Source organism: Daucus carota, chromosome 4 (assembly GCF_001625215.2).
Source record: "Daucus carota subsp. sativus chromosome 4, DH1 v3.0, whole genome shotgun sequence".
Taxonomy (NCBI): domain Eukaryota; kingdom Viridiplantae; phylum Streptophyta; class Magnoliopsida; order Apiales; family Apiaceae; genus Daucus; species Daucus carota.
Window position 1 is genome coordinate 26,610,634 of NC_030384.2, and position 23,387 is coordinate 26,634,020.

General features: G+C 32.6%; 2 protein-coding genes across 5 annotated transcripts; both read left to right on the forward strand.

Moving 5' to 3' along the window:
• The first annotated feature begins 4,025 nt into the window (after nt 1-4,025).
• LOC108219577 (serine/threonine-protein kinase GRIK2) lies at nt 4,026-11,202 on the forward strand. 3 transcript variants are annotated; one of them, XM_017393084.2, is made up of 13 exons: nt 4,026-4,231; nt 4,327-4,533; nt 5,201-5,626; nt 6,646-6,720; nt 6,800-6,844; nt 7,153-7,227; nt 7,603-7,690; nt 7,816-7,940; nt 9,221-9,316; nt 10,071-10,137; nt 10,232-10,347; nt 10,476-10,554; nt 10,812-11,202. In XM_017393084.2, the coding sequence occupies exons 3-13, from the start codon at nt 5,264-5,266 to the stop codon at nt 10,940-10,942; spliced, it is 1,260 nt and encodes a 419-aa protein (XP_017248573.1). In that variant the 5' UTR covers nt 4,026-4,231; nt 4,327-4,533; nt 5,201-5,263; the 3' UTR covers nt 10,943-11,202. The 3 variants fall into 3 exon arrangements, with proteins under 3 accessions (XP_017248573.1, XP_063948323.1, XP_017248574.1); XM_064092253.1 differs by lacking the exon at nt 4,026-4,231 and having other exon boundaries at nt 4,392-4,533; nt 5,295-5,626; nt 10,812-11,176; XM_017393085.2 differs by lacking the exon at nt 4,026-4,231 and having other exon boundaries at nt 4,393-4,533; nt 5,289-5,626; nt 10,812-11,176.
• Nucleotides 11,203-13,678: 2,476 nt separating this feature from the next.
• On the forward strand, nt 13,679-15,622 carry LOC108216252 (F-box/kelch-repeat protein At5g60570). Of its 2 annotated transcripts, none has more exons than XM_017388961.2 (2): nt 13,679-13,832; nt 13,953-15,622. In XM_017388961.2, exon 2 carries the CDS (start codon nt 14,266-14,268, stop codon nt 15,424-15,426), a length of 1,161 nt encoding a protein of 386 aa, XP_017244450.1. In that variant the 5' UTR covers nt 13,679-13,832; nt 13,953-14,265; the 3' UTR covers nt 15,427-15,622. The 2 variants fall into 2 exon arrangements, with proteins under 2 accessions (XP_017244450.1, XP_017244451.1); XM_017388962.2 differs by having other exon boundaries at nt 13,700-13,832; nt 14,002-15,622.
• Nucleotides 15,623-23,387: the final 7,765 nt, after the last annotated feature.

A 23,387-nucleotide genomic window follows, 5' to 3' on the forward strand; every position in this document is an offset into this window, starting at 1 on the left:
CTCAACTCGATTAAATTTGGCTCGAATTAGGCTCGGCTCAAAACTAGCCTGACTCGACTCAAATTACAGCAATGTTAGGTTAAAAAGGGTTATAGGATGGTTAGTGTTTGTGTTAAAATAGTTATGATGCAATGGCAGGAACTAAATTTCATCTAGGCTAGTTTCAAAAAAAAAAAATATTGTTAACTCGTAAACTATCAATACTATAGACATAATAAAAAATTATCTTAAACAATAAAAATAAAACAAAAAATTAGGTCACATGTACCACTGTTAGAAGGAGATCCATATATAGGTCCGAATGTATATCAGATCACCTGTATGACTATAAAACAAGATTAAAACCAGACCTCGTTTATAAAACGTCCAAGATGGTGTTCTACGAAAAACTAAATACCAAATTTGAGTAATTTTTACTTGTTATTTGAGTTGCAACCTTCGATTCTTAATAGAATATAATTCATCTATTATCGAATTTGAATCGACATCTTCAACAAGGTCTCGCTCAACGGAAATCATCATAGAAACTACTAAAAATTCCTCTTCCATTTTATTGCGCAAAGCTGTTTTAATATTTTCATTACTGAAGAAGAGCGCTCCGTCGTGGCGGTGGAAACTAGTAAAGTCAAAATTAGACGAATCAGACGGTTAATCAAATTGTAGTGCTGCGACTTGTTTGTTTCAACCAATCTGCAACACAATTCATTGATGGTAGACAAGTTCTAGAAGTTGTCATGTTAAATCACATCAAGCTGATAATGCTCAAGTTGACATTTCAAGTAATGCATTTTCTGTCCAATGAAGTCTTCTGGGTATAATTTCTCCAAGCATGTAAACCTTCTCAAGTTTAAATGATTTAAAATTATCTTTAGGGTATGACGCAGTGAACTAAGTACAAGGAGTTCTATTGCTCCACCACTAAACCTGGAATTTAACTCTTTTCGCTGAAAGTCTATTGCTGAATTGAACGCCCTGTCGCACTTCTGTACAAAGCTTCCATATCTGGAATTCCAATGTCATGTTGTATACAAATAGATAACACATATGAAAGGAGATGATCAAATCCTTCTTCCCTCAAGGTAAGAATTAAGTAGTGCTTTAGTAGTTGAGACAAGATCCATGGCACTTATGATGTCAAGAGATTTGTGTTGTAACGCTCGGCAAAGTAAGTCAATGACCCGCATAATCTTATGCATCATATGAAGTGTAAAAATAAAATCAAAAGATCTCATAATTATCAAACAACTAGTTGCTTCTCCTTGTAATGAACTAGAATTTCCTTTTTTAATAATACTTTCAAGCACTAAATTGGTTGCTCCATACATATCAATTAAGCTGCAAATAGAATCAAAATGAGAGCTCCACCGAGTAGCAACGCTCTGATGAAGATTGCTAATCTGATTTAAGCCTCTACCAGTATCACGTTCATCCGAATTCACCATATGAGCAATTTTAATAGCTTGGGCAGAATGTAATTTAGTATATTTTTTTAAAATATATTTAAAAATTAATCATACATTTTTTAATATACCCGAGATTTTTTTAATCTTGATTTAGGGTGGTGTATTTAATTGGGATTTTAATGAATCATGTATTATTAATAAATTAACTTTCTAACTCGTGCAAATCATGGGTTGTTTTTAATTATTTTTTCAATATTTCTTATATCTCATTGTTCATTTTCTTAAATTAATATTATTTGTATTATAAAAAGATTTTAATTTGATATTTAATTTTTCCAACATCTAATAAAAAAATCGAATGAACCTAGCGAAAAAGCCGTGAACACTTTGCTGAGGAACGAAGCTTCGTGTTTGTTTTTCCTCGAACCCCCAATCCGTTGTCGTTCGCTGCTATATAGTAACGAAGTCCGGATTGATTTCCCTTCCTTCAGCTACTCATATGTTTGAATTCATATTTTGAGTCGTATTATGTTGATGTCGATATACGTATATTCTATCTTACCACCCACCTAAAATTGTTAAATATTTGATAAAAATGAGATTTTTGTCATATCAGAGTTTTTGTCATGTAGTTATATATTATATTTATAATTATATATACATAATTTTATTAAATCATAATTAAATATTCTAAAAAGCGGCCGATTAATCATCGATTTTCTGACCCCCGCTTTTTTAAAATACTAGATATTTATTTATTTATCAAATCATAATTATAAATATCATATACATAGGAGTTTTAAGTATAAATAACCAATGTATATTAATGAATTGATATTAATGTCTAATAATTAGCTCAGTATCAAACGTCAATGATAAATTGTGGGATAAATTAGTTTAGTGGGTAAGAGCTTATGCTTAAAATAGAACCATAGAACCACTAAGGTTCTGCTGCAGGACCCTATATTTTTCATAGATTTTCAAGATCTAAATCTAAATACATGATTTATTGGGAGTGTGTTTAAAAGTAATTTCAAAATATAATACATAAATAATACATTTTTTTTATGTGCAGTTCTGCTGCAGAACCCTAACTAATACTAGAAATAAGGTAGTGGTTTCAAAGGATGGTGTCTCTGGAACATGATCCATAATATACGTATTTGTATTGAAGTTTTAATTATAAAGTGATTAATGTATATTAATGAATAGGCATTAATGTCTAATAAATAGGTTAGTATTGAAAGTCCATGATAACCTTTATAGTATATATTAATATATGTATAGTGAGCAAGGGTAGTTTAGTCATCGAATTAAATTACTCGTAGTTGCTCTATTAGATATATAATAGATAGATGTGGGATGAATTAGCTCAGTGGTTAGAAGTTTATGCTTAAAATAGAATCATAGAATCACTAAAGTTCTGCTGCAGAACCCTATATTTTTCATAAATTTTCAGGATCTAAATCTAAATACATGATTTTTTGCGTGTGTTTAAAAGTAATTTCAAAATATAATACATAAATAATACATTTTTTTCATATGCAGTTGTGCTACAGAACCCTAACTAATACTAAAAATAAGGTAGTGGTTCTAAGGTATGGTTCTCTCCGGAAAATGACCCATAATATACATATTTGTATTGAAGTTTTGATTATAAAGTGATTAATGGGTATTAACGAATAGGCATTAATGTCTAATAAATAGGTTAGCTAAACAATTCAACAAAACATTTTAGAAATACTCCATCGATCCCATAATACAAGTCTCTTTTAAAGAAAATTTTTGTTTCATATTACTTGTCTACTTTTAGTTTCCAATACAAATATATTGTCAATATTCTAAAATTACCCTTCTTGAAAGTTGTATAACAATTAATGGGGGTTGAATAAGACATGTATTGTGGGACGGAGGGAGTACAAAAATTCTATCATCATCTAGGTGTGAACATTCAGTCCGTTCTATTCGATTCAAATTGGACTGAACCGAATAGACCGACAACCGAAATTACATTTTTTTCCTCGGATCAAACCGGACGAATTTTTATTATGAACCGAACCAGACCTCATCGAAATAATTCAATTCTAAAAGGGAGATAGTGGAATAAAAGTAGTGTGAAAAAAAGAAGGAAACGTGGGAAAATGGTGGAACCCCTTGACTATTTTTTAGTTTGTTTTGAAAGTTAAATAATTGATGAGACATCGAAAAGGAAAACGGTAATGTAATAACCGGCACAGAGACAGTGGCCGTGTTTGAAAGTTAGCGGTTTGGGAAAAAATTAGAGGTTTGGGGTGAGTCAGAGGTTTAACCATTTCAATACGCTAATGATAGTGTTTGATAGTTAGCGGATTGAAATAGAGGTTTGACCTTAAAAAGCTAATTTTCAAAAAGCTACTTTGATGAGTTTTTTGGGTTAGCGATTTTGATATGTGTCATAAAAAGCTAATGAAACAGCTATTTATCACACAATTTTACACGAAACTGCTAATTCAATTCGCTAGTCAAAATATCTATTATTTCAAGCAGCTAGTCAAAACATCTCGCGCTGACAACTAATTCCCAAACCGGTCGTATCTCAAAATTTTGATATATTTTCCAAGTATCTCAAAATCTCCCTCGGTCTAATATATCTCTCTCTCTCTCTCCCTCTGTGGCCCTCTCTCTCTCGCGCTCGCTCTTGTGTTTGTCTGTATGTATTAAGTTACCACCCAATCGAGCCCCAGTGTTCCCAAATCTCCCTATCAATCAATCCATCTATATTCCTTTCCATTCTCATCTCTGTCTTTTCGCCCAATTATTCTCCAATTGACATATACCAAATCAAAAAGGTACACATATCCCCCAATTCAATCTCACTCTCTAAACATGTCGCTCTTATTATAATTCTTTGCACCACTGATGCGTGTTTGATGATTTTATACAGGTGAATGAGTTGAAATCAAGCGGATTGCAGTGGTTTACATCCAATTTTATCTAAACTGGAGTCCTTGAAATGTTGGGGTTGAATCGAAATGGAATTAACTTGATTAGCTGCTTTTTTCACTTTTCGGAATGGCATCCTTTGGAATAGCAAAGCTTAGTTAGGGCTTCTAGCCCTTTTCGGCATCCCTCCCTGCTTATATAATTAAGGGTAGTTAATCTTGCTCTGTATCTCGGAATTTATATCGCTTTATTAGTAATGTTGGAAGTTCAATACTTAATAGAATTTGTTGTTCGTATATGTTGGTTTAGGGTGTTGTATTTATGTTGCTAGAAATAGAAAATTTGAGCTTGGTTATATATGTATGTTAATATCGGGAGTTCGGTGTTAGTTACGTGTATAATAGAATTTTTAGTTCATGTGTGTTAGTTTACAGTGCTGTATTTATTTTGTTAGATAGGGAATTTTGGATTGAAATGATAAAATAGTTAATTTAGAGGCCTGAGTTTCATTGATATCTTATTGATCTTTTAGTAGGTTGGGGGTGCTCTGTTTCTTGCTATTATAATCGTTCTTAGGTTTTGTTTGATGCTTTAAGTTGCTATGATTCTGTTTACTGGTTATATGAGAAATTTTAAATTAGTGATTTTAGTGTTGTTAATTTCAAATTTGTTCCCTACAAAAATTGAGAGTTGGGTTTATTTTTAATATTCTAGAGAATTTGTGGTTTTGTTATATTATTCTATGGTATATTGTGTTTATATTGTTAGATTTGGAATCTTCTATTGGAACCTAGAAAGAAAATGAATAATCATATTAGGTTTACATTTTAAGGGCGTGTCTTATCTTGATATTTTAATTTTTTCTTTTTTAATAGGTCGGGGGATCAGACATATCTACTGCAGTATATTTTATTTCTTTAAAAGAATCAAAGATTCGCATGTTTATTAAGAGGTACTTTATAGGAACAGCAACGGGAATGGGTTGCTGTGGTTGCTTTGGATTTTCATTGGCTAAGCGGTCTAAAAAGATGGCAGGGCCTACCGTGCCCTATGGCAATCGCTTGTCACATGAGTTGTTGCTGGATGAAGATATTGAAGATGAAGATGATGATTGTTCATATAATGGCGATATAACTGATACTTATGATGATGGTGATGTAACTGATACTGGAAACGGGGATGATAGTGAGTTGCCTGTCACTGTAAAGCGATCTGAAGACATCATTCTGTACAGAACTCAAAATGGATTAATCTGCAGAGAGTTTCCTGTCAAGGAGACTCGGACAGTCATCCGCTCCGAGGTACATTTAGAAATTTTGACAAAGTTATAAACTTATTTGTAATACAAGATTCAGTGCTATGTTGTACACTGTGTAGTTGAATTGTGTCATCACATAAAGTTACTTTATAGTAAGTTTTTGCTTTATGATTCACCACAAGCTACTAAGTACGTTAGCTTTATCTTTACTTGAACCAAAATTTGTTATTCTTTAATAAATAAACAAATTTGTCAATCATCTATATATTTTAGTTTATGTAAACCTCGGCTTGTAACAACATGGGTGAAATTATTCTTTGGCGAGTAGATAGTGATGGGTATACACTATACACATACTATATGTAAGATTAATGTTACTGATTTCTCAAAATATTATATTCATAGATCAAGTGCAAAGCTGCTGTTAAGAAAGTTTTGCTAATAGTGTCTACTTAATATTGCTTACTGCTGTATATACTTCTGAAAAGTTATAAGATAATAAGCGGACTGTCCCCTTATTATTTCGCTACTCATTGTAATGGCACGTCAGTTCAATTTTAATCAGTGCATCTCCAAGGCAACTATTGTTCAGCTGAAGATAAAATGTTAAATCTACCGTTTCTTTTAATGAATGCACGTGGTCCTTAATATTCTTTGAGCTTTTGCATATATCATATCATATTGGATCAAGTAAGTAATTGATAAACTAAAATTAACATTTCATTTACTTAGTTCAACCCTTGCTTTGGGATAGGTTGAGTGGACATAACTAGGGGGATTGTATTAATTAAAGTAGCCTGAGTACAGTAAATTTGCTGTTAGTTTGTTTAAGAGAGCTTGTCTATAACCTCAAGGTCATGTCAAGTTCCTAGTTTGTTTTTGTATATAAGTTTATCTGGTTACATGTATGGTAATGTCTATGTATGGTAATGTCTCTTTTTTACATTATCTACTTGTGCATTAAGAAGCAAGGATATGATGTTGCATACTTTTACGTAATAGGTGCTTACTTTTATGTTAGGATCTTATTAAATTGCTTCTTTGGGTAAATATTTTTTTAAGGATGAGGATGGGATCAAGACGGTTAATGAGTACATTCGTGAGTACAAGATCGGCTCTGGTAGCTATGGGAAAGTGGTAAGCTCGTTATTGTTGACTTTATTCTGTCAATTCTTGTAAAGAATTTATCCTTAACCTAATATCTTAAGGGAAACAGGTTTTGTATAGAAGTCGTGTTGATGGGAAGCATTATGCGATCAAGGTAGTGTTCATCTTCAAAATACATGCCCATTTTAAATATACACTTGTTATAAAACTTGTCTTTTTGGGTACCTATATATTATCCCAACTCAAAGCTTCTTTCAATTATCAGGTCTGATTTCTTTTATGAATATCTTACATGTTACAAAGATGTTTTGGAGTGATTAAACTAATATATGCCAAACAGTCTGACATAAAGTCAAATTGCCCCTCTCACTAGTGGGAGGAGACATTGTTTTATGTACCATGTGAACTTGTATCTGAAATACATCATGACGTGACTAATTACTGCCAATTTTTTTAGCGCAGGCCTTTCACAAATCTCACTTGTTAAAGCTCCGAGTAGCACCCTCTGAGACTGCCATGGGTGATGTTCTTCGTGAGGTAAGATTTATATTGTAACATTATAAATGTTAGTAGTTAGGAAATTGGTGATTTTGTCTCTTGATAGTATAGCTTGAACTGGGGCTCCATTGCGTGCTGATCTATGCCGCTATGCATCTTTTGCTGTCTATTTACCTCTTATAATGAAGTATATTGTAAAGTGCTTATGTAGATGGCACATCTTAGATCTGTTTCCAGATCTAATTAAAGAGGTTTTGCTTGAAAATTGGAACTATTTAATTTTATCAGTTGCTAGAAATCATCTTGTACACAAACTGATTTAGTTGCTAGAAATCATCTTGTACACAAACTGATTTAGGCCTTGGTATTTTGTATATATGATATTCGATTTAGTTATATAGTTCTATGGAACAGGTTTCAATAATGAAAATGCTGGAACACCCGAATATAGTGAATCTTGTTGAGGTGATTGATGACCCCACAATGGACTACTTTTACATGGGTACTCTCTCTCTCTCTCTCTCTCACACACACACACACACACTTTGAACTGTTCTCTCTCTAAGGAGCTTGAAAGTAGGAGCTTGTTTTGACCATAGATACATTGTTCTTTTGTTTGCTCTTCAGTTCTCGAATATGTTGAAGGCAAATGGGTTTGCGAGGGTTCTGGTCCACCAGGCGGGCTAGGAGACGATATAGCACAGAAGTACTTGCGAGATGTAGTTTCTGGGTTGATGTATCTACATGCTCATGTATGATCTGGGCGCTTACTATGTTCTGCTAGAATGACAATGCTCTTATTTGCACGAACTCTCTATTTGTCATAATTTTTGTACTTTTGCAATATGTATAGTTGAACATAGATGTTTAGTGATTATAGTATTTGACCTTCAGGAGGATAGTTTTCGTATCTAGACAACACTTGGCACATGGGTTAAATCATGGTTGAAAATACTTATTTGAGGTCAATAAGGGGTCAAATCATTCATAAGTACTTTCAAGTATGTTGTAGATTTATTTATTAGAATCTATTATTCATAAAACTAAATAATTTGCCTTGATCCCACATCTTAGGGCAAGTCCAACAGTATCCTAGTCCATTCCCCGTAAATATTATAAAATAATGGATCCTGAAGGATCCTAGTGATTTAGTATCACCATTTTGTGTGTCAACTCCAACAACAATCCCAATTTCCATTCCTCATTAATTTATGATAATATATTTGAACTAGTAAAGGGGAAATAATGGACGAAATAAATAGTGGGGACCAAGAGTGTAGAAAGAGAGGGAAATGAATTTTTTATTTCAAAAAAATGAAATAGGGGATGACTAGTGGTCACCTAAAAATGGGGCATGGCTAGTGATTTTGAGGATGTTCTAGTGATTTATGGAATCACTAGGACACTGTTGGAGTCGCACTTTATGTCATATTCCCTATATTTGAGCTTAGGAGCTCATATAGGAAAGCTGTTGGACTTGCTCTTACTTTTGCGTAAGTTCCTAGGATAACATGTCCCAGATTATAAAATTGGGTGAGTTTGTATGAGCTGAGCCCCAATGATTGACCTAAATTGGTTTAGTATTAGGCCGGCTTTGAATGTGTGCCAAATAGAGGTGAAGTATATGAATCTGTAGTTCTTAGAAAACTTGATTCATTTCCTCACATATTAGATAAAAATCAGTTACTATGGCCGTTTCTGGAAAAACCATATCATCAATTTTCTTATAGGTGATGTGTCTCAGTGCTGTTCAAGGGTTGTCTCCTTGGATTATTTATAGACGGAAAGACATAGATATGCTAGTCATACAATATTAAAGCTGGCAAGTGCTGAATCATCTAGGCTAGCGGAGCTAATATATTATACCTTTTAAATTTATCTTTCATGCATTTAATTATCATAAATCAGACTCATCAATGAGTTAATTTTTCCATATCGATTACATAGCATAGTCTAACCATTTTATTTGTGCCCTTGATTTTGTTGGATTACGTAATGTGAATACTCACATATTATATACTCTAAATTGCAGAATATCGTGCACGGTGATATTAAACCTGACAATCTTTTGGTTACTGGTACTGGTACGGTAAAGATAGGCGATTTCAGTGTCAGCCAGGTTTTCCAGGTAATGAGCTGATCATTCCCTTTTTTGCCAACCTAATTACTCTCAAGTTTGGTACCCCAGTACTCAAGAGTGTTATAAGTAAACTGCAGATATATCATTTTGCTCCTTTTTATCATCTCGACCGTGGTTATAGCTCCTCTTGATTTCATGTAATGCTTTTATTGCCCAGTTCACATTCATGATTATAATAATGCCCTGTTTGGGAACTTGGATTTCATTTGAAGTCCTGGATTTGATCGAATGACATGTTTGGATCGACAAAAAAAGTTGGATTTGAGTTTCATTTGAAATCCAGGACATTCAAATACTAGTATAAAACTAAGAATTTATAATGACACCTCAAACCATGTCATTTGAAATCCAAGATTCGAAATGAAATACATGTTCCTAAACGCAATCTAATATTATATAACCTGACCAAGGGAAGTTGAGGTTTACAAGAGTTAAAACTTAAAGCAATACTTCAGAGTTCAGAGAAGAGGGTTTTCCTTATATTAGTTACGAATATATTTTTGCTATCTAAACAAGCTTTATATCAGATATTACTTGTCAAATGATCTCTTTGGAGTATGGTTACTAGCCTACTGGCTACCAGGCGTGCACTTTTCAGCTGTTTGCTTATCAGATTTTTAAAAACTTTTAAAATTAATGTATCAGTGAAGTGTCTGGATTCTAATTAAATTAAATTTATCTTTATATATTTCTGTGTTTTTCGAACACTTTCTTTACCTTTTCCTGTAATTGTTACCTGTAGGATGACAATGATGAGCTTCGACGCTCCCCTGGAACTCCTGTTTTTACTGCTCCTGAGTGCTGTTTAGGTTAGAGTGTGATTATGACTTGATGTACTTAACATATTAAGGAGCCTCGCTATTATCTATAAACTCTAATGCAGACAATCATTCTTGATTGCAGGCTTAACCTATCATGGCAAAGCTGCTGACACTTGGGCGCTTGGAGTTACCTTGTACTGCATGGTGCTGGGGAATTACCCTTTTCTCGGAGATACTCTTCAGGATACATACGACAGGGTAAGCGGATAACGTTTATTCTTATTCAAAAATTATTATCTGTTTCAGTTCTTCGTCTTATGTAGTCCTTGTCTTTTACTTTCACATTGTCTAAAAATATATTTTATTTTTTGACTAAATCCCCACAGATTGTTAATGATGAAATAGCACTTCCTCCTGACATGAATCCTTTGCTCAAGAGCTTGATTGAGGGACTTCTTTGCAAAGGTCAGTCTTTAACCTAAAATTTCTTGTACAGTACCTTTATCTGATATTTCCGTTCTTGGTGCCTTGATACTTGTGGGCTTTACTTTCTTAATAGATATGAGAATACCGAAATAATAAAAATGCCAAAACAAAATTAATCGGTGATAAGTTGTCAGTATTTAGGAAAGACATCCGAGCTATTCTTTAAATAATTACCCTCTAAGCTTACGATCCACATATATTACATATTTCTGAGTACCCGTATTTTTATCTTGCAGACCCGAGGCAGCGGTTGTCTCTGGAAAATGTTGCTGATCATCCTTGGGTAGTTGGAAAACAGGGGCCTATTCCTCAATATATTTGTTGTTGTAAACGTAACAAAGTAGGTGAAAGGTCTGAAATGCTTTGATATGAGCTGGAGAATACTAACAGAAATGTCCAAGTCTGTTGTATCTGTTTGTACATTACCAGCTAGGTTTTATCTCTTCCCCGCCCTCTCCTTGTGGTGAGTCATCAAACTAGTAGCAGACAACTATGCTTCTCAGTATACCTTGTAGACTTGTACTAATAGGTCCTCGATTGAATATACTTTGAGTGGCCTTAATTGCAACTTTGAATATGACCAAAATTTTCTTTCATTTAATGGATTATCCTGAATATTCGGTTATAGTCCAACTTCTCAAAATAGATATTTTTGTTTTGTGAGCTTCAAGCTTCACCTCAAGCAATGTGCCTCTTTTGGGATTCAAAGTTATACATGTATGAACCCTAATTTATTTCGTCCCAATTATTTATTTAAGGGTCTTGGGCAAATATGACTCGTATTTTAAAAAGATAGTTTTATTTTGGTTTATTGGGCAGAAAGTATTGGATTTAGTCAAATGTTTGGGCTTTCGAAAGAATTTGGTTTTTCTATTTCTTTCAGTTATATGATCAATTGATTACTCCCTCCATCCCAAATTAGATGAGCTTTTTGGAAATATTAGACGTAACAATATAAATTTCGAGAATTTCAAATGTTAAATTCAAAGTTCAACCCATGATCTAAAATCAACTATATGTTTCATTTTCAATGCAAAGAAGTCGAAGTCTGCAAGATGAAAATACCGGTACTCATTTTGGGAGTATTTGGATAGACAATCGACCTGTTTTTCTATAAAAGCTAGCATTCCTTTCTTTCCCTCTCTCTAAAACTAGTGGCATTTTTATTCCAACTTTCTTTTTTTCCCACATGAATGTCGTTTTCAAAACTCCAATAATTTTTCAAAAATCACAAAAATAAAACTTAAGTAAAGAGTAGTATGGCCTATTTGTGAAACTTTTCAAGAGGTAGGTGTAATGTTAAGCTTTATATTAGCCTTGAAGGTGCCCATCAATCCTGTGTTAGGCACTCAGACTTACTCTGTTAAATCTAAATGCATGGTAATCTTCTAATAGTATGGTTTATGGTCTAGCTAGTATGAATCTTGTACGGATATTATATGCAGATCAAGCGGTTGTTATTTTAATTTTATTTTTCGATCCTAGGCTATTCTCTCATTTCCCTTACTTTTATGATAGCATACTCCCTATAAATCAAATAGTCAGAATATTTTCAATCATCGTTGTGTATGCAAATTCTTTTTCCGGCTCTCCTATAAATAATTTGCTTTTTATGTTCTTATTATAAGTTTAACACACATATACAATTAGTAGTTTTTACGTGTATGCATTCAGGGCTTGGAAATTAAAATTCTTTTATTACTTGTTTTGTTCATAGAAATTGTAGCGTATCAGCTTTTGTTTATTTCAAAGCGTTCTTTTTTGAGGCCATGCATGGGGTTTTTATTAGAAGAAGACACGCCTTCGCAGCAATACAATTTTCACTGTATAAGGAACAGTTTGTGTATTGTTAGTTTGTGCAAGTGTTTTGGAGCTTGAAAACAAATAAAATTGCTCCACGTTTTTAAAGATAAAAGAATGCCAAGTATCTTAAAAATTGTTCCGAATTTTTTTTCTCAAATCTAGTTAGCAACATATTATTGATTCTAACTCACATTAATAATAATAAATCTTGTTATATACACATCAACCATCCGATTAAAATTAATCATCTATCAATCACATCACTTGAGAAAAAAAATGGAATATTATATACCGAGCATTATTTGGAGTCCAAAAAATATTTTCATTATATTAATAAACATACTAAACGCAGTTGGATATTATAAGTGGTTAGGTTTCATCCTCTATTGTCCAAAGTCAGGTGACCATAATTGTTACGAGAGTAATTAATTGAACCGAATCAGAATTTTAAATGTTCTGGAATAATTTAGTACACTACCAAATTAGACAAAACCAGTTACATACAATTTACTCAAAATAGTCAAATACTCATTAAAGACAAATTTATTAGAGCATCTCCAACCATCTAAAACCCTTGGCTAAAAGGTGAGTTGACATACTTAAAATAAAAAAATTTAGTCAACAGTTCCAAGAACTCAACTCCAACCATGATCAGCTGTTGTCTATAAATTTAGCCATCGAACCTCTACAGGTATGTAAGAAAATCTGTAGGAAGATTGTACATCATTTATTACCATATTGAACTGATATATTCTATTTTAACAATTTAAAATATTAATAACATACTATTTTTAAATTATAACCAACCAATATAGCGAGTACCATTGAAGCAAAATGTCTTACAGATTCAGCAAATTTTACATAATATCTTACAGGTCCAATTTAACCAAAATGCTCTTAAGCATTTTCTCACACTTGACCATTTTAGCTAAAGGCAAACACGAATCAAACCTCCAAAAGTATCGGATGTTTATGAAAATTTTAAATATAATTTTACTACAAATATATATATATATATATATATATATATATATATTAATTCATAATTCACTAATATTATTCATTTATCAAAATTTTATAATTTATACTTCTTATAGTCTTCAATTTTCAACTATTGATTTAATATTTCAAATCACTGCACCATAAAAAATTTACCAAATGAAAATTCATTAAAATATTTTATTCTCAATTTATCTTAGAAAATTATTTCCCCTTTCTTGTATCTTGTGTTCTCTTTATACATATTGACAACAAAATAATAAAATTGTAAGGGACCCTTGCTCAAAAACAAACAAAAATGATGCACCTAATTGCAATATTGTTTTTTTGCTTTAAGACAATCTGTTTCAGTTCTTCTCCTGTTTGTAAGAAACCAGCGATACATACTTGCATACTTACACGCACATGTTGACACCTCAGCCGATAAAACTTTTTCCGGCCATGTAAAACTTCCGGTAATAATCAAAAGCTCTATAGCCTCTTTGTATTTATATTTATTATATTTTTATTCATCTCTTTATATATATGTTTGTATGTAGATATTTTGACCCAGTTCTTTTTTTTTTTTTTTGCAGGCAAGATCCTAGTTCATGTATTAATTTTTATATATGTTTATATATGCAGAACATTGATGGGGTTTGGTGATTGATGTTATTAAACTGGAATGTTGGATTTTTGATTGTGATTTTGATTGGTTTTTGTTGTGTATATGAAATTAATGTGAGATTTTTTGTGGGTTAGTGGAAGTTGAGAACTTTAGGTTAGGGGGTAGAAGGGTGTGGTTTAGTGATTTATTGGATTGGTTGATGAATGATTGAGTCTGTTAGAGTGTGAAAAATCGAAACTTTTTTGGGGGTGTGATTGATTTGTGTGAGAGTTTGGTTCGTAATGGATTTTAAATCTAAGAAGAAGTTGAAAAATGAGTCTTTTGTAGATAAGTTTTTGGAGGGGAGAGATGGAGAAGGTAGAGGAGATTATGATGGTGGTTTTAAGTCTGGATCGAATGATTCACTTATACCTGGTCTTTATGATGATGTTGCATTGAATTGTCTTGCTTGGGCTTGTAGATCAGATTATTTTTCTTTATCTGGCCTTAATGTTAGGTTTAGTAAACTAATGAAAAGTGGGTATTTATACGAGTTGCGCAAGAAGTTAGAGATTGTGGAGCATTGGGTGTATATGGTTTGTGATCCGAGGGGGTGGGAGGCGTTTGACCCGATGAGGAATAAGTGGGTAAAGTTGCCTAAAATTCCATGTGATGAGTGTTTTAATCATGCTGATAAGGAGTCATTAGCTGTAGGCAGTGAGTTGCTTGTTTTTGGGCGTGAGTTATTTGGGTTTGCGACGTGGAAGTATAGCTTAATTCACCATAGTTGGTTCAAATGTGAAGGAATAAATCATCCTCGTTGTTTGTTTGCTTCGGGTAGTCTTGGATCGGTTGCTGTCATTGCTGGAGGGAGCGACAAGAGTGGGAACATTCTAAAGTCTGCTGAGCTCTATGATTCTTCAACTGGTAAATGGGAAATGTTGCCCAGTATGCACTCTCCACGCAAATTATCCTCTGGTTTTTTCATGGATGACAAGTTTTACGTGATTGGGGGGATGACAAGTCACACTGAATCATTAACTTGTGGGGAGGAGCTAGACCTTAAGACAAGGAAATGGAGAAGAATTGAAGGGATGTATCCAAACGAAAATAAGGCGGCCCAGGCACCCCCTCTTGTTGCAGTTGTTGATAATCAACTATATGCAGTTGAGTACTTGACCAACGATGTAATAAAGTATGACAAGGAGAACAAAAAGTGGGATGTGTTAGGAAGACTGCCGGTTCGAGCTGATTATTCAAATGGTTGGGGGCTGGCTTTTAAAGCCTTTGGAAAGCAACTTCTAGTGGTGGGCGGCCAAAGGAGCCAAGAAGGTGAAGCTATTGTGTTAAATACTTGGTGCCCGAAATCAGGGATCAAGAATGGGAGTTTGGATTGGAAGGTACTTGGTGTGAAGGAAAAAGTAGGGGTGTTTGTTTATAACTGTGCTATCATGGGTTGTTGAAGATTTGTTTCTGCAGATTGGCTCAGGCAACAATTTGCAATCTGAAATGCAATTGACATCCTTAGAAGCACAATTGCTTGATTGGTTAGAACTTCTTACATAAATTTTCACCATCAGAGATTTAACAATTTTCTTTCTAACATTTCAGTACTGAATGCTCATCATTTTAATGTCATTCAAGAGTTCTTTTGAGTTTCGGGTGGTTGTGTTTTTTTTGCTAGGCATATCACTGATTCCTAGCCAAATGCCTCATATTAACTACTTCTTGTTTTTTATAGTTTGAGTTTGCTTATATCCCATTCATCTCCTAGTTTCACATCCTGGTTGACTGAAAGCTCAATGCACATATATTACATAATATGACTACCTAATTAATCATTTCCAACTTCTATATGATAATCTACTGGACACATCACTTGTATATCAGTTTCAGGCTTATGTTCTTGATATTACTATATTCCGGCATGACACTGTGTCCGTACATAAATATTCCGGCATGAGACTGTGTCCATACATAAATACTGTTTTATTATTCAATAGCCTATTTATGGAGGGTATATGTAGGGCCGGCAATATCAGACACGACCCGAACCCGACCCGAACCCGACCCAAACTCGTAACCCGATTTACTGAGACAAAATCCGAAAGTGACCCGAAAATCACCCGTTTTGACACGAAATGGACCCGACATGACCCGAAATTCTAATTTTATTTCTAATAACTTCAATTTTCAGTTTTATTCAATTTTAAGTGATTTTAGCTTGACCCGAAATCGACTCGAAATTGACCCGATTGCTGACACGAACACGACCCGTTACCCGAAACTGCCACCCCTAGGTATATGTATGATAATATTGCATTGCCTGTCATAGGAGTATAGAGGTTGTTTCCGTGCTGGCAAGAGTATGGAGGTTGTTTCCGTAATGATTCCGTCTTATTGGTGTCCGTAATGATTCCGTTTTTCGTCTTACTAAAGCCTATCATTACTTGGAAAATTAAACTCAGAAAGAAAAATAAATTGTGAGCATCTTTAAAAGGAGAAAATAAGGGGTGGGGATGGTAGTCTTGACATTGATGATTTAAGTCTGAAAAAAATGATGGGAAGTAACAGGGAGTTTCTTGCAAAAAAAGCTGAGAATGTGAAAGAAAATGGGGTAGGACAGAAGCAACAGTTAAATGAGGGAGAGTATTAATTGGTTGAGGGTAGGGTTGAATCATGGCTGGCTGGGGGCAATCATACAAGTAAAGATTGCAGAACAACATGTGAATGGGGATAACTTAAGCCCCACCATCTTCAACAATCTTCTTGTTTTTGGCAAGTCGTTACAGTTGTGTCTGTGTCATCTCTAACAAATTTAGGAAAAAAAGTTACTTTTGTAAAGTCATTTATGATTTTGCATTTCTTTTCTACCCCAAACTCATTGTTTTCTTACTTTATTCATGACTAGCTTTCGAGTCATGTACGGATTTTGAAAATATATTTTTATATTTTAATTAATATTTATATAATGATTTAATGAATTTCATGATATTAATATTAATATCTTATTTATAAGTCAAGACTTAACATGACTTGTATTTAACATGCATATTTACATCAATAAAAAATTTAACAAATTTCACCGTATTTATATACAAACACATATATATATATATATATATATATATATATATATAGAACAAAGTTCTATGTAGTCCACATATTTACTGTAGTACCGTAGACCACGTATGTTCTGCAACAATAGAATGACATAAAAACATTGCAAAATGTGTTATTTTGCAAATCATGTTCTATAAACATCATTATTTTGTTAAAATTTTTGACAATCCTAAACATCCTACTACAAATTAAATAGTGAAAAACACATTATTCTGCAAAACATGTTAAGTTTGCAGAACATATTTACATGTTACAGAACATATGTGTTTTATTTGTCAAACATAAATGATTTTCAATATTTTTTATGAAATAGTGATATTTATAGAATGTATTTCACAAAATAACAAGTTTCATACATTTTGCAATGTTTTTATGTCATTTCATAGTTGCAGAACATACGTGGTCTACGGTACTACACTAAATATGTGGACTACATGGAACTTAACTCTATATATATATATATATATATATATATATATATATATATATATATATATATATATATATATATATATATATATATATATATATATATATGTTTGTATAATTCAAGACTTAGCATGACTAAGGGCTCATTTGTTTAGTTCTAGATGGAGCTTAATGATACTTAGCCCATCAATTTCTCTTATTCAACTTATTTGTTTTTTTTGCTAAAATTGGCTGATCCAATCTTATAATTACTTAGGCGTTTATTTACAAAATCTTGCATCGCACGTTCATACGCTTGTAGATGTCCACTCACTTCACACACATCTTAAAAAGAAATTGTGGTAAATTTATTTCATACATACGTACATATAGTTATTATATTTTCTATCAATAATCCGGATTTTTGATGTTCTACAAATTTTCAAATAATTTTATTAAATGACTAAGTAAATGAAAGGATTTGAGGAATTAATTCTTTAATATTTTTGTTTATTATAAAATTATAAAATATCATGTAGACATCGTGCACACAATCGAGATATATTAATAATACAGATTTGTCAAATAATTCCCAATTTTATGATTTTGTAGTTGGACTTTGCTGTTTAGAATCTTTTGATTGCGGGAAAATGTGAAATAAAACAAATTATAATTATTAAAAAAGGAATAAAATAAGTTTTAAAGATACTGATTGATGAAAGAGTGCTTATCTGCCTAAGAATTTTTTTTATTTTTTATTTGTCAAAATTTAGAGCGGATTTCATTAATACGAAAGAGACTCAATTGGGACAAACCCCCAACTCATCATGCAACCAGGTTGAAAACAAATAAACGAGCTATATAATTAGCCGTTTTATTTCCAGATTGCTTAACTAACTGAATACAAGTAGTCTGAAAATTAAAAATAAAGATGATGGTTTCTTGAGTAATCCAACCTGCATCTCTATCGAAAACAGTAGTTTCACAATTAACCCCCACATTAATTTCATGGATAGTGCAATGTTGAGAAGACTCAGTTGTAAAAACTGAGTTGAGAGGTCTCATATTATGAACAAAATATATTTTGTGAGAAGTGAGCACATGCGATTTTTACTACTGTCTCAACGGACCCCAGCTATATACCTGCTAGACACTAGCTATAAACCTGCCGAAAATGTTGTTATTCCGAAATCTCCGGATCTCCCAATACACCGTAAAATTCATTTTCAATACATAGAGTGAGACACATCGTACAAAGCGGGACACTCAAACACACATATAATAACTCATATAGAAGACAACGAAAATATCCAAATGAGTTTTCAGAATTTTGTCGAACAAAACTCAATTTTATTGATAAAGCAAACAAAGAGAATTGTAGACAAAAAATTAAAAAGAAGAGAAGAGGTGTTGTGTAGATGAAGAAGGGGCGGCTAGAGATTGAGATGGGATGAAAGAACATAAGAATAGAGATGGGTAGAAGGGGTGGAGAAAAAGATGGAAGCGACGATAAAGATGGAACGGTCGACTCTCCTAACACACCCTCTTATCTTAAATATTAAAAAAAAAATATCTGTCTAAGAAGTTAAGTGGTAAGCGTTTGAAAACTTTAATTTGGAGAGAAACAAGATACATGTAAGCGGTCGTTTTGTTGTATGACACGAGGAATCAAGCACGGGTATGAAATTAGTCAATTCATACATACCCATATTTCAAACCCCCACATTATGAATTTTTGAAACTCTAAAAGGTGGGTATGAGTATCATTTTAAATTTTCTTTTTTTTTTTCCGAAAAACATTAATAATAACAAAAAATATTTAAATGTACAAATAAATGTTACTCCCTCCGTCCCACTTCTTTTGTCTTATTTGATTTTTTGTGGTCAAATTGACCAAATTTTGACTGATAATAACTAATTATTCTCACATGATTTTTAAATATCACAAAATTCATCTTAAAATAGAACAAAGATAGATTTTAGTGATATATTTTTTGTATTTTTTTAATCACTTAATATATGTAAATTTCAGTTAAAATTTAGTCAATCCGACCACAAAAAGTCAAACAAGACAAAAGAATTGGGACGAAGGGAGTATTATTAATAATAAAAAAATTTATAATTTTTTATTTAATAAAATAATTTAATTTAATGAATAACATGATATTAGTTTAAATTAAATATATTCATTCCAACACTCAACCAAACACATGATATCAAAAATGATACTTTAACCTCATACCACCTTAACCGGATTTTTAATTCCAACCTGAAACCGCTCCGCCAACCAAACGACGCCTAAAAGGGATATGCTAAAGTTAATTATTATGATCAGTTGTTAATCAATATACTTGTACAAAGGAGAAGCGAGGGGCGTGTATGTGCGCCTCTCAAATAGCTTCATTCTATTTGTCTAATTTTCTGGATGAAAAATATCAAAAAAGATTATTTATGTAATATAGTAGCTTGCAAGTTTTTTAATCTGATACAGATATCGTAACCCGTTTTATCCTGGGAAACTATCGTTCTACACATACGGTGAGGGGGCGAATACGCTTTATAAACAATTTTTCTTTGCCTATTTATCTTCTCCATCTAATGCAATAATGAGTTACACTATGATAGATGTTTCGAATGGCGATAGAGATGATTGATTGACAAGAGTAAGAGTTTGTCGGATGTGAGAGTTGATAAATCCAAACACGGGAGAAGAATATACTCTGGACATGATATTGATGGATCAAAACAGTCAATAAATTAACTGTTAGTGATATATGTTTGTTGGCTATTCCTTTATAATATTTGTTTTGTTCATCTGACGTATTTGTTGTTGTTTGCAAGTTTACTGTCTGTTTTTTGGGTGATCGATGTATATGGCTAGATGTCATTAATCAGTTTTGTTAAAGAGCCGTATGCTTTTTATATGCAGGGAGTGGTGTATATGTCTAAGAAGTAGTGTTTGGAAAAGTTAATAACAATGTTAGTCAAGAACATGATTACTTTTCAAAGAAAAAAAAACACAAATAAAATTAAGATTCGTCGTGCTTTAAATCGTTAATTAATGTAGAAATTTATTATCATTTTTTCGTTCATGAATTAATGTCCAATTTTAAAATTTTAAATATTAATATTGGTATTGTATCAAGATGTTTATAATATAAAATTTATTTTATTCTACAAATATTAATTTTGAATCATTAATATAATTTTTATAGGCCGCCGCAAATTTATTTTATTCTACAAATATTAATTTTGAATCATTAATATAATTTTTATAGGCAGCCGCAACGCGCGGCTTCTCTCAACTAGTGTCATAATAAATACGACAAAAATACGACATCTACATCAATATCTACATCAATGATCAAGTCGAACAAACAGTAAATTGTAATCGTCTTTTCTCATAATAGAAAAACAGTTAAACGATATTTTGAAAATAATGTATATACAAATATAAGCACTCGCTTCATGCATTCTTTTTGAATTACTGATACCTTCTTTGTCATGCTCGGACGGAGTTATCGTTTGAGTTATCGACCAGATTTACGATTCCATACTAACTTCCATCACCAAAACCAAGACCCCCGCTTACAATTAAGAATAAAAAACAAAGCTCTCACCACGGAGAAAAAACAACCTGAAAATACAAATCGAAAATCGAAAATCGAAATAATAACAAACTGAAAAAAATGAAAATAAAAAACTAGGATCTGATTGTCGACACCACAAGATAGATCATTAACTCTTGAATCCGATAAGCTCCGCTTGAATCGAAGAAGAAAATAAATCAAAAGTTTTGATGATGTAGATCTATTAAAACAAACCTAATCAAAATGACAGAGGATGCAGAAATATGAGCAGGGCTGGTTTGGCACGGCATCAGGTCAAGTCGATTCCTAATTTAGAGCCTTTCCAACCAGTAAAAGCCATGACGTGATGCTTTTAGAGCATCTCCAGCAGAGTCCTAACATGTTCTCTAAATATATAATAAAATATGTATTTTTTAAGGATTACTACATTTTATTGAATGGGTACTCCAACAACATTCTCTATTTGTATTCCCTATTATCATTATAACATTACTCCCTCCGTCCCATTTTAACTGCTTTTGACTTTTTTACACGTATTTTAAGGTGTTAAAAAAATCACTTCTAAACATAATTATTTTTTATAAAATTTATATCAAATAAAAGTTTAGAATCTAAACTTTTATTTGATATTAAGAATTGAAATTTTTTATTGAGTATATATATTGTTTTTTTACACCTCAATATACGTGTTAAAAAGTCAAACATCAGTTAAAATGGGACAGAGGGAGTATATTCAAATTGGAAGTAGGAGAGAGAAAGGAGGGAAAGGGTGGGAAAAAGGTAGGAAAAAGTAGAGAAGTGAATATTTTATTTCTAAAATAGTATGAGGAATGGTCGAGGAATGGTTCCACAATCCTTCAAAATGAGGAATGAAGTGGGCATCCTAACTTTTTAAGAAATCGTTAAGACTCTGCTGGAGTTGTGTTTTATGTCATATTCCTTATTTTAATAGTTTAGGACATCATATAGCTAAGCTGCTCGAGATGCTCTTAGAAGTCACAATGGGTTGTGTTATAAATTGATATGTGGTTTTATATCAAAAGGGCTACTCGTTTTACCCAAAAATCTCACCTAGACCACTCATTAAAAAACCATATCATTTAGATCACTAAATTGAGTATATATATCATTCTGTTTGATGATTTTATGGTAATTGACAGAAAATGTTAAGTTTTTAAACTTTCTGTCCCAATTCAAAATTGATGTGTTTATTAACGTTGCTTATGGCATGCATCTGACATGGCGTCCAGAAAAAAAAGATAAATTAAATTGATTAATTAGGCCCACCTAATAAAAATGTGTAAGTAGAATAAAATGCCTTAATTAAACTATTCATTAGGGATAAAATGAATTTGAGAGATCATAAATTCGACCCCTCAAGTTTGAATAGGGACATAAAGTTTAAAAATCTAACGTTCTCCGTCAATTACCATGACGTCATCAAACGGAATGATATATATACTCAATTTAGTGGTTTAAATGATATGATTTTTTAATGGGTGGTCTGGGTGAGATTTTTGGACAGAATGAGTAGCCCTTTTGATATAAAATCCAGTTGATATGAAGCTGACATTTTTAAAATATGCCTTCTCCAGGAAGATTTTGCATATGCTCTTTACCCCGATCGTGTCTAATTCTGCTGTTTCCCTTTATGAACTCATGTGCAACCTTTTGCTTTTATACATGAACATTGCCTTTCCTTTCTGCTATTATTTCTTAACACACTCTCCATCTATGCATAATGTAGAAAACTTGTTCCGGGAGATACGTATCAAGAGACTGTTGCTTAAAATAGAAGTGGAGAAAACAGGGCCGTTCCATACCTTTTGAGGGCCCAAGGGTGAAAAGAGAAAATGAGCTCTAATTTTTTTTATTCCGCTAAATTTCATAAAATATAACTTGTCGCAATACAAACTCAAATGTTAGTTTACTTTAATAAGAAAATGACTTAAGAAACACCCAATTTTTAACTATAATTTAAATAAAAACAAACTACAAAAAACAACTTCATCGAGTTAGTATATGTATTGGATGTACAAATACAAAAAATTTAAACAGATGCTTGATGATATTCATGAGTGTATGTGGAGCAATCAGTAGATCAATCGACAGTATTATTACTTTAGGTAGAGACGCATCACGTGGGTAGGATAGGCACAATGCACACACGAGGTTAAACTAATAGAAAGTTTAAGTTTTTCCTCCTACTAAACTCATGTATACTTCCGGTTTCAAAAAGGATCGGATCCGGTTTCAAAAAGGAAAGCGCGCTAATTGTGCCTTAATTGAGGGCGGTAATTGTG